Below are 12,110 nucleotides of genomic sequence, written 5' to 3' on the forward strand. Positions count from 1 at the left end.
CGGGTGCATGTGTCCCTTTGGATCACTACATTTGTATCTTTAGGGTAAATACCCAATAGTGCAATTGCTGGGTCATAGGGCAGTTCTATTTTCAACATTTTGAGGAAATGTAAGTGACACTATGTACCCATAGGTCAAACTTTTAAAATATTTACATCTATGCCATGAATCTATATATCTAAAGCCTAAACCCTAATGCAAACTTCCATTTGAACTCATTATGAGTTATAGTTTTCCAAGAAAAAAAATACAAAAATGAAGCACATATCTTTTGAATTTTTTCTTTTTTTCTCCATTTTTTTTTCTTTTCTTACCCCTTTCATTTTTTTTTATTTAACTGTTTATCTGGATAAGATACTCCTAGAGTGTGCTGCTAATAAAAGAATAGTTTCTTATGATCAACCAATCCCAAGTTTCTCGAAAAAGGTGGAAAAGGGAGAGAAGAAGAGAAAAATGATGGGAGCCAAGTTCAGCCATATATTTACATTTATCACCAGAAAACCTAATTGTTTTCCTTTTAAGGAGAGGAAAAGGTTTATATATAGAACAAATATACTTTAATACCCAGATGACCAAAAGTCATATTAAAATACTTTTTTTCTTTTACTTTATAAAGATCACTAGGATCTTATTGGAAATAGATATTCTCTTTGACAGTTATTTATTTATTTATTTATTTATAGTTACTAAAAGAGTAAAATAGTAGTCCTTAAAAAAAAAAAGTCCATTAGATATCTCCCATTCTACTCCATACCATTAAAAAAAAAAATTTTTTTTCTTGTTTAGTGTTTAGAATGAACGTGGGTAGGAAGGCAACTAAGATTTCAGTATGTAAAAACGCAATGAAGCCAAGAATTTAGTTGAACATCTTCCCTTCTATATTTCAAAGTATTTTGGTAGCTCTAATACATTACATTCCTATTCAGCCTCAGAGGTATTGTTCTTTCTCACATGTTACATTCATTATTTTATGTGTTTTTATGTTCTTGTCGACTCCAACAATGTATGCATCAAATTGGCTGAATAAATTTACTTAATTAAGGTTAAAATGTGAAATCTAATTATTTAGTTATATGCTGCTATCATATATTAACTTATTCATTCAATACATATTTGTGTCCAGATGTGGTAAAGTTTCTTATCAATGTGGATGAAAAGGTCAGTGTATTAATATTAAATTTTCAGCTTCTTAATTTTCTAAATTTATGTGACAGATTTAACTGTCACTTGAAATGAAATATTCATTCATTAAGGAAGAAAGTGATCCTGAAAGAATCCAGAGAAAAAGAGAGTCTAAAGAAAAACAGAAGAGGAGGAAAAGAAAAGATGTTTTGTATGTGCTCAAAGAAATGTACACAAAAGAATCTGGGGGGATGAAACCCTGGTGTAGCAAAAGAGACACATACTACAGCTTCAAACAGCTGATCTCACTCTATTCCTCCCTCAGGTGCTGGATTTTTGGTATAAAAGTTCTTAATTTCACTATTGGAAACTTTACCTTCTCTACTATACTACTTTCCATCTGTTTGCATCCTTAAAGAGATAAGAATAATTGTTTTCATTTTTATTGATTTTTTAATTTAAAAAGGGTTTAAATTATACCTGGAATATCTTTTTTTTATTTTTTATTTTTTATAAACATATATTTTTATCCCCAGGGCTACAGGTCTGTGAATCACCAGTATACCTGGAATATCTTAAAATAAATAAATGAAATTTACGAAGGTTGTTACCATGAATTTGTTAAAGGTTTTTTTTAATTTCCTTTGCTGGACAGGTTTATGGCCAACATAGCCAACTATATACAATTTATAAACAGGTTTCATAAGAGGAAAGGGAATAGAAAAAATGATTTCTGGAAGTTCCTTTAAACTCTGTGTCATAAAATGACAATAAATAGTATTGAATAGAAAATAAAATCCATTCTGCTTCTCATGAAAGGTCTTCTGTTATACTCATTTATTTTTATTTATCAGTGTAATTAGTTGTTATTACATTCTTCATCCCTCTCAATATATGAGTAATATCACAGGCATTAAGCTTCTAATTTTAACTACTGATGTCATATACTCAGTCCTATAAAAACATTATTGACAGTGATTATGTATTATTCACAGATACTGGCTGACCTAGAAAACCATGCATTATTTAAGAATGATTTGGAATGTCAGAAGTTGATTCTGGAAGCAATGAAGTATCATCTATTGCCAGAAAGAAGAACTTTAATGCAAAGTCCAAGAACTAAACCTAGAAAATCTACTGTTGGAACTCTGTATGCAGTAGGAGGAATGGATAACAACAAAGGTATACAATTCTTCATCTCTATATAATATACACCCTGTATCATACCATGGCATGATCTTAATACTGTAATCTGTATAATACCAACAAAACTCACATGTTTTCTACATTAAGATTTAATATTAAGGGAAAAATCCAAATAACACTTCTTATTTTCAGTCTGTGTTTGCTGCTTCTGTCTATTCATCTTTAAATCCTTTATCTCTTGTGCATTATGGGCCAGACAGACTTCATATGAAATGAAAAGGGGATTTAAAGCACTTACAAAACACAGGCCAAATAATGTGTTGGATATATTGACAACTGTATTTCAATTCCAAGCAAAGAAAATGTAATGTGCCAGTCACATGCTGGCTGAGAGCAATATCATGAAGAACAGAGTTTCTTTTGAGGCATTTAGAATCTCATATGTAAGCCCAACAAATAAATAGCTATACATAGTGGCAGTTATACTTTAGAAACTTAATGGTGATTACCAATTAGGCCCTTCAGAAGGAAGTGAATGATTCATTTAAAAGTTGAACACATACATTTGAAGGTTTCATTCTTACTTTTCTGTAGTTTGTGGAAAATATTCCATGAATATTTGTCTTCAGCTTGTCTTATGTGATACACAAGACAAATACAACTGCCATACATTTGTGTCTGGTAAGTGATATAATTATCTGCTATATATGAATATATATATGTGTATATATATATATATATATATATATATAGTTTTCTTTTTTAATTTGAGAGAGAGAGAGAGCATGAGCTGGGGGCAGGTGGAGGGTGGAGTGGGACAGGGACAAAGAGAGACTGTCTGCTGAGCAGGGAGCTAGATTGGAAGTGGGGTCCAACCCAGGACCCTGAGCCAAAGGCAGACTCTTAACTGACTGAGCCACCCAGGTGCCCTAATCCACAATATACATAGTTGACAACAAGAGACTATACATACATGTTTGATCCCTATTGAAGAACTTTGTTATTAAAGAAATAGAAGGAAACAACAAGGGATGCCTGGGGGGCTCAGTTATTTAAGTCTTCAACTCCTGGTTTTGACTCGGGTCATGATCTCAGGGTTCTGGGATCAAGTCCCACCTTCAGGTCTATGCTCAGCGGAGTCTGCTTGTCTCTCTCCCTCTGCCCCTCCCATACTCTCTGTGTGTCTCTCTCTCAAATAAATAAAATCTAAAAAAATAAAAATTAAAAAAAGGAAGCAACTAAACTTCCTTCACCATTGTTAAATGAAATCCCAATATAGCAGCTAAAAGAAAACACTTTAAGTATTAATCAGGAAAGACATATAATTCCATATTTTTGTCTGTCATGAATATATTTTGTGGCCATTATGTGGTTTTCACTAGTCTAATTTTTTGAGAAGTTTACTTTCTGTTTACTGGGACATTGATTTTTAGTAATAATCGCATTAAATGAGCACTAGAGAATTTCTATTTCCATTTACATATATTTTGTACATATGATATCTATGTTGTATATTATGTATATACAAAACTGTCAGTTAAAGGGAGTAAATAATTTGTTGCTTTAGGAAGTGGTGAAATGGCTTCATCTCTCTTTCCCTCATTCTCTCCCTTCATTTTTTGCTGATCCTGTAATATATGTCATTACATAAAAGAACATGTCAGACATTTTCAAAAAGTGTGGTTCAAATCCCTTTTTTTAAAGCGGTGAAATAGAAAATATCAGATACAAATCTGATAAAAATCATTAGAACTTATACTAAAATTCTGAAGAAATTTTTCAAGCTAAGAAAACAAATCTAGTAACCTATACTCGCGTTGTCCTTATGACAGTAATAAATATCAAATGACATACACCACATGACATAGTCATCTCTTATAGCAGAAGAATGCAAACTTTATTTTAACCTTATAATATGTTCATTGTATCTGTAAAAATAAATACCCTGATTTCCACGGCTTTCAATAAACATACACAAGTCTCAGGTTTTATAAAAGGTAGTGGTTTAATAATAGTTACCAAATTTTAAAGTCAAATGAGTGAAATTCATTTTGAAAGAAACTATTCTACAGGAAGAATGCCCATACAAGATCAATTCCACTTGTAAATCTGCACATAATATTTTTTTTTTCTAAAGAAAAAAAAAAAGAAAGGCAAGAAGAGAAGAAAAAGGGGAAAGGAGTAGGAGGGGTAAGAAGAGGAAGAGAAGGAGAAGGTAGAGGAAGAACATTTATTGAATCTGGCTTGCCTTTAATTAGTAGTGAATAATAAGCATAAATTAAAATGGACAAAATTACTATGCCATTAGAGAACCAAAGAACATGACTAAATTTGAATTTTTAAATCTGGTGACTTCAAATTGTTTTAGCACGAAAGAATATGAGACTAGGAAGTCTACTGGGTTAACCTGTTGCCAGCGTTTGAATTTCTCAATGCAGGTTTTTTTTTTTTTTTTTTTTTTTTTATCTTAGGGATTCCAAGTCTCACTCTAGATTTGAGTAATACCAACAATTTATTTATTGTTGCACATATTCAATAAGTTAGAGGCTTAAAAGAATGTGATAATATAGGAGGTCTGAACAGATATTCCAGTTTAAATCAGCAATACAATGGACAAAATTATTTGAAGGAACATTTAAGAAATTTCACCATATCCTTAGTCCTATGGGAATGAGATATTACTATCCCATAAACTTAGCTAAAAATCTAATACTTAATATCAAACCTCAGAGAACCCATTTTTCCTAATGAAGCAAAAATTTATAAAAGCCCAGTGTTTCAAGGGATTTAAAGAGCAAACAGAACATTTTCACAGTAATCCCTCCTATTTGTATCATGCTTTTACTGCTTTAATAGTGCTTTCTATACCTTATTAGCTTTTATCTTTAAATAGGCATTAAGATTTTATCTTAAAATTGTGTTTTCTTAGAAGGTAATGAGGAAAAGGGAATAAAATGTGAAAAAGAGAGAGAGAGAGAAAGAGAATAACCCAAAGAAAAACAGCAAAAAATTGAAACTTACTTGGCAAGATTAATTTGAAAATGAATACAATACATAACACTTGTTGTTTTTTTCAATTATAGACATATTCATATTGTGCCTTATAAAGGGCTGCAGAAACATTTTGTTGGAATTCCTCTTTAGCTAGATAATTACTGAGATTCAGATGATATCAAATGAGGTAGATAAACTATAGACACAATCTTCCACAGACATGAAAATTCAAAGCACTGGCCTCTCCTCTCTCCCTTCTTATAATCATATTTATAGGCATTCAGTGCTGATGCGAATCTTTTGCACATCTATTTTGTGCCAGGTTCTGCATTAAGAACCTGTGTACCATGGTGAACATTATGAATATAACCCGTACCTTGCAGAGCTACCAAGTTAATCTGGGAAAACAAATAATAAACAAAATATTTACAAAATGAATGTTACAAGAAGGGAATGGCAAGTAGAATGAGTATAATGCCCTTGGAGCAACCCTGGTCTAATCTAGGAAAGTTGGAATGGAAGCATGGTCTTGGTGGTAAATTCCAGACTCTAGGTATATCAAATGTGAAGGTTTCTAATTGAGAAAAGTGACATCTTCAAAAGAAAAAAAAAAAAATGGAAAGAAATCCCTATGACTGAATTATGGCCAGTAGGGAAATGAAAGCCTGGTGGTTAATGGAGGAGAGACACAGTGGGCTTCAGTGAGAGACTTTACAGGATCAATTCTGACTTGAAACTATAGAGGTTTTAGAAGGCTGATGATGTTCCTAGTGGAGAGAGCAGTCTTTGAAATCAGAGAGATGCCCATTCAAATCCAGGGGTTTCACTTAAAATCTCTAGTATAGAGATGGGTGGCTTAGTGGGTTAAGCCTCTGCCTTCGGCTCAGGTCATAATTTCAGGGTTCTGGAATCGAGCCCCACATCAGGCTCTCTGCTCAGCAGGGAGCCTGCTTCCCCCTCTCTCTCTGCCTGCCTCTCTGCCTACTTGTGATCTCCCTCAAGTAAATAAATAAAATCTTTTTTAAAAAAACACATTATTATAAGAATTAGTATTTGTTCTACTATGAATTGAGAAATGAGGAGACATAAAACTAAATATGATTTTTAAGAAGCAATATATACAAGCTGTTTTTATAAGGAGAACGATTTTCTTTAAATGTTGTCATCTGAAATCAAATGTGGATTTAAATCAATGCAGTACACTATACTGATCAATTTGTTGCTTTTTTGGTAAGACTTTTGTTACAAATCACACTAATCATAAATATTTTAGAAGGTTGATTTAAAGGTAAAACTAGGGATGTCTGGGTGGCTCAGTTCGTTTAGCGGCTGCCTTCGGCTCAGGTCATGATCCGAGGGTCCTGGGATCGAGTCCCACATCAGCTCCTTGCTCTGCAGGGAGCCTGCTTCTCCTTCTGCCTCTAGGCTGCCACTCTGTCTGCCTGTGCTTGCTCTCTGTATCTCTCTCTCTCTCTCTCTCTCTAACAAATAAATAAAATCTTTAAAAAATAAAAATTAAAAAAAAATAAAGGTAAAACTGATCACTTTCAAGTGCTTAGATTGACTTAACACTTATGTGTGCTTCGTGTAAACTATGAAATAAAATTTGGTGGTAGTGATTAATAGAAAATATTTGCATCAAAATATTGTTATTGGATTCCTGTTCTGATATTGACTGTTTATTAGACAATTCCTTAGAAAAAGGAATAGTTTGGTTTTGTTTTGATCCAAACAGTACTTTCTTGGAGATAACTTCATTCTACTAAAGCATGAATTGAAAATCTGATAAATATATAATAGTATAGATAAGAAAAATCGGCTTATAACCTAAGTACAATCATTGTTAACAGAGTGACATATTTCTTTTCTCAAATTTCAATGTACATGTGTGTGAGTGTGTACAGCCCTAACTATATATCTACATTTATATAGAGACATACCTATTAACATTTGTCTTCATAAAATCTCTGTGATTGTCTAGATAGGTATAACATATAAGTATATGTGAATTTATTAACCTTCTTAAAATTGTTATTCTTGTTGCTTTTACTCATTATTTATATGTGTAAATTTATATTTTATTAACATTTTAAAATACATCATATCAAGAATCTTACTAATTCTTATTCACATGGAAATCCCAGTTTTTTTGAGCTTAAGCTTAGTATTAAACTGTTGGTGGAATTCAATGCTTTTTTTCTGTAAATAATGCCATCATCAGCATCCGCATGCATCAGGAGTTCTTCCTAACCTTTGAGTGTTCTTTATAAAGATTACAAAATGAAAAATTATTGGGTGGGAAGGTAAAGCTGTTGTGACATATGAGCTAATATCTTTCCAGAAAGTTTATAAGAATTTATAGTACCACTAAATTATAGAGTAGTACCAGTTTAAGTGTCTTCTCAACCAGTTCTTTGCCTTAAAAAAACTTATAAAAATTTTCAAACATAACAATAGTAGAAAAAATTATACAATGAAAATTACCATTTCTTGCCTCTTCATTTATAACCCTCTTAATAGCGAAAGTGAGTTTTTGTATAATGAATTTTTATGTATAAAATCATTTGTAGAATGATATAGAAGGACATATTCCTCTTTTCTAATTATTATAAATTTTATTTCAGTATTTTGAGCTAATTGCCTTTACTATATAGTAGAAAGTCCAGTTTACAGTGTGAAACTTTAATTTTCTTTAAGAAGAAGAATGCTAATATTTTACAAATTTGCTATAACAAGTAATACAGCATTACTTAGGAATTTCTGGAGGAATGACTCCTCTTGTATATTAAAATATATGCAGATTGTGGATAACATTAAGTTGTCTCTCAAAGAGAATTTATGTTCCTTTTGGCAGACACTTCTGAGTAAAAGGAAAACCCTTCCTCCAATTCAGGATTTGATGATTTGAGACTATGATGTAATATTTGTGAGAGCTGCTTTATTCCTGGTTTCTTTCCAGTCTGTATTTAAAAGCCATTCTTCCATGGTGGGCCCTAAATACCCTTTTATTTTCAGAAGGATGAGCTCTAACTCATTTTTAGCATTCAGGTTCCTCTTCTGCCTGGATTTCAGGTATGTCTTAGGGCTCAGCAAATGCACAGAGAAAACAAGCAACAATGCTCTGTCATGCTCTTTTTTGAGTCTAAGATTGTAAGGGCCTTGGTTGTCTAGAACTGCAATTAGGGTCTTCCCACTCCAGGAGATTCCCAAGAAGCCTGAACCCATGAGTATTGCCATGGCCCTCAGCCTCAAGGGGCTTGTGAATCAACATCGTAGTTAAAACTAGAGGCTCCTGTGGATTTGTAATTTCAACAATTCCCATTTCTGAAAGTCTCCTCTTTTGCTTGAGACTTATAAAATAATTTTTTATATTCTCATCTTATTAATGTTTTATTTTCACTGATTAGTTACTTAAATGTTTTACATATTTAACTTATATCCTGTAATGAGTAATTTCAACATCTAAAGTTTGAGTGTCTAAGCCTGTTGTCTGTTGTTTCTGAGAAGTCTCATTTTTGTTAGTTTGGTTCTTTTTTGTTGGTTAATATTATTTTGAAGTTATAGTTAATTTCATCTGCTTTGGGGACCTGTGGGGGACCTAATTTGGGTATGCTTTTGTCTAGTGAGGATGAGTTAGCTTCAGCCAAGAACCAGGGGCACCACTGACATGGGGCAAGTCAGCCCTCTTCAAAGCTCCAGACTTCATGTAAAGTCTCTGGTTATCTTCTGCTTCATTTTAGGTCCCAGGCAAGTGACGTTGATCCTTTCACAAGCATAGACATCTGCCCCAGGGAAGTGCTGACTTCTGTACTCCATTAGCTCTCTCCCAGGTTTTACTTCACTGTTCTTTCAGCTACTTGGTTGTGCCCTTGTAGTTTTTTCTCACTCTCATTTAAATCCAGAAATGCAAAAAAAAAAAAAATTATGTTATTGTTGTAATTTGCCCAGGTTGTATTGGTGTTATGATTAGAGGGCACAATAGCATGTCTTCTGTTCTCCAATAAAGAGAAGGCACCTTTCTGTTTTCAATTTAGATTTTTTTCCATAGATTATTTCACTTGTTTTATGTCCTATCCTTTATGGAATATATTTTATTTAGAATTCAACTATTGGCAACCTGACTTTTTCCTCCCTTTCACGTATTTATAAAGTTGATCATCAACATATCCGTGGTTAAATAATTCTTGAGTATTCACAAATTTGGCAATACTATTGAAATATAACTTTAAAATCTCTAAAATAGAGATTATAATTCTAACTCGAAGTATTAAATTAGATCCTGTAATAAATTAGAAGAGCTCTGATACAATGTAGATGGTGACTCACTAATAATTTGATCAAATCCCCCCACATTCTTCTAATAGAAAATGTAACTAAAATTCATACCAGAGCTTAATTAGATATTGATACATGTCTTGGTTCTGAAGGATCATTAGCAAATATTCAGAGCTACAAGTTTAAATTTAAATTCATAAGTTTATCTGTTCTAATATATTAACTCCCTTTCCTGGTTTATAAGCAAACTGGAGAAAGGAATTTCTGGTGGTTTTTGTTTTGTTTTGTTTTGTTTTGTTTGTTTGTTTGTTTTTAGAGAGTGGGGAGAGGTGTGGAGGGGCAGAAGGAGATAGAGAGAATATTAAGCAGGCTCCGCACACAGCATGGAACCCAACAAGGGGCTTGATCTCACTACTTGATATCATGACCTGAGCCAAAATCAAGGGTCTGATGCTTAATGGACTAAGCCATCCAGGTACTCCCAGAACTTTACATTTCTAACTTCAGGTACATTGTTATTTCTAGTGTGCTTTCAGCAAATATTTGCCATATTTAAATTACAACTTATTTAACTGATCTTAATAGATATCCAAAATGATCAAATCTCATACGTACATACATATGAAGCATTAAGTTTTAAGTGTAACATTGATCAATATAATCTTTGTATTGATATGAAATTCTCCTTTATTCATAATCATTTGAGGATCTGAAAAACAGACTATAAGCAGAAGATTGCTATTGCAATCTTGAAACAGAAGACAGTATTATGAATCTCTGTCTCCAGTAACTGAACATTTAGGAATGATAAAATCACTTCATCAATGATGTATTTTCAATACCTAATTCTAAGAACCACCATATATAAATTTCACTTACTTTGTACAACAAACTTGTTGACAATATATTCCTGATCATTTGATTTTAACAAAAGTTCAGAAATATTTTTAATTTCTACCTTTCACTAAGTATGTTTAGGTAGAATTTAAATGCAGAGATCTGTGTAATTCTGAAATCTGTGTTATGTCTTCTACCTTTTGCCCACATTTAACCTATTAATGATGAGTTGTGCTGAAAGTGACTTTTTTAAATGCCAGTATAAAAGCCTGACATACTTTTAATTCTTAGTATGTGATGTTTCATTAGGATTTTACTGAATGTTAGGACTAGTTCTCTGGAGAACACATTAGGAATATAAGAAAGCATGCAATTGAAAATATAAAATATTCTCTATTTATTTCTCTTTCATGTTTTGTAAATTAGTTTTGATGCACACAGAATTATAAATATTTTAACTATTTCCCCTTAATTTAAAATTCTCTATTTGATCAATTTCTCATAAGCTTTATATTTCAATAACATATCTTCAAAATGTAATACAGACGTTTAATAAGAATTCTGACTGTATTTTAAATTTTATTCTAAGGATAGGTATGGAGAACTATTAAACTTGTATTTTTAAATAACAAAAACATGCATTTGCTTTATCTCCAGAAAACCTATATACATGAAAACAAATCTATAAGGTTCACATTTCATATATTGTGATTAAGATTTATTTATTTGACAGAGAGAGAGAGCTCACAAGCAGGGGGAGCAATAGAGGGAGAGGGAGAAGCAGGCTCTCCACTGAGCAGAAAGCCTGATGCAGGATTTGATCCCTGGACCCTGAGATCATGACCTAAGCAGAAGGCAGGCACTTAACTAACTGAGCCACCCAGGTGCCCTTCGTATATTGTTTTTAAAATAAAAATTTCTTATTATAAGTGTTTCAAATTATTCTTTTTTATTTAACTTTTAGGTCTATATTATTTCTTCAAAGAATAAGTTATCCATGTGAATAGAGCAACTTCCAGATATGAAAAGTAAAATTCCTACTTTTCTGTGACTTTGTAACACATGGTATAATTATTAAACAAAAGCTCTATGATTCAGACAAGGTGATTATATTTCCTACTATAAAAAAAATCATTAATATCCTGTCTAGAATACATCCTGTCAGCAATATTTCCATCTAATGTGGCTTCAAATGTCTGTCATCAGAATTGCTCTGCCTTCCATAGCTAATCAGTTATCAGAGCCTGTCTGATTTACATCAGCATTTCCACTACATTGGTTGAAGCTTTATCGCCTTATGCTTGCAGATCTGGGGTAACACATGTGCTTCTCAAATGAAGTATTTTTTTCTTACAACGTATAAATGAGCTACATAAAGATCTTCCTACTTCCGGTCTCTCTCCAGCTCACTACGGGCAAATCAATTAATCCTGACTTCTAGCATAATCACTAAAATGCAAAATGATGATGATGATGATGATGATGATAAATAAAAATAAAAATAAAAATCTCCATTAGTCCCCATCCTCCAGGTAGAGCCCATTCCTTATCAGTGCATTTATTCTTCACTGTCTACCATTTCAGATTTAACCAACAGGTTTTTCCTATTTTATCTCCATCAAAAATGTCTTGATAGAATACCTCTAATCTTTATCAAATTTCACAACTCATTTCCTCAGTGTTGAAGCTTTACACTAGTTGCAGTATGGTCCATACATAAACATTGCCTTTTGTTT

General features: G+C 32.5%; 1 protein-coding gene across 1 annotated transcript in view; it reads left to right on the plus strand.

Annotated features, from left to right (window-relative positions):
• The window catches only part of KLHL1 (kelch like family member 1), a 393,181-nt gene that overhangs the window by 274,844 nt on the left and 106,227 nt on the right, over window positions 1-12,110 (plus strand). Inside the window, exon 6 of the mRNA XM_045080638.1 lies at window positions 2,118-2,304. Coding sequence (XP_044936573.1) covers window positions 2,118-2,304 — 187 coding nt within the window. The remainder of the gene's footprint in view (window positions 1-2,117; window positions 2,305-12,110) is intronic.

The sequence above is a fragment of the Mustela putorius genome, unplaced genomic scaffold, assembly GCF_011764305.1.
Source record: "Mustela putorius furo isolate JIRA1106 unplaced genomic scaffold, ASM1176430v1.1 tig00000480_pilon_pilon_pilon, whole genome shotgun sequence".
Taxonomy (NCBI): Eukaryota; Metazoa; Chordata; class Mammalia; order Carnivora; family Mustelidae; genus Mustela; species Mustela putorius.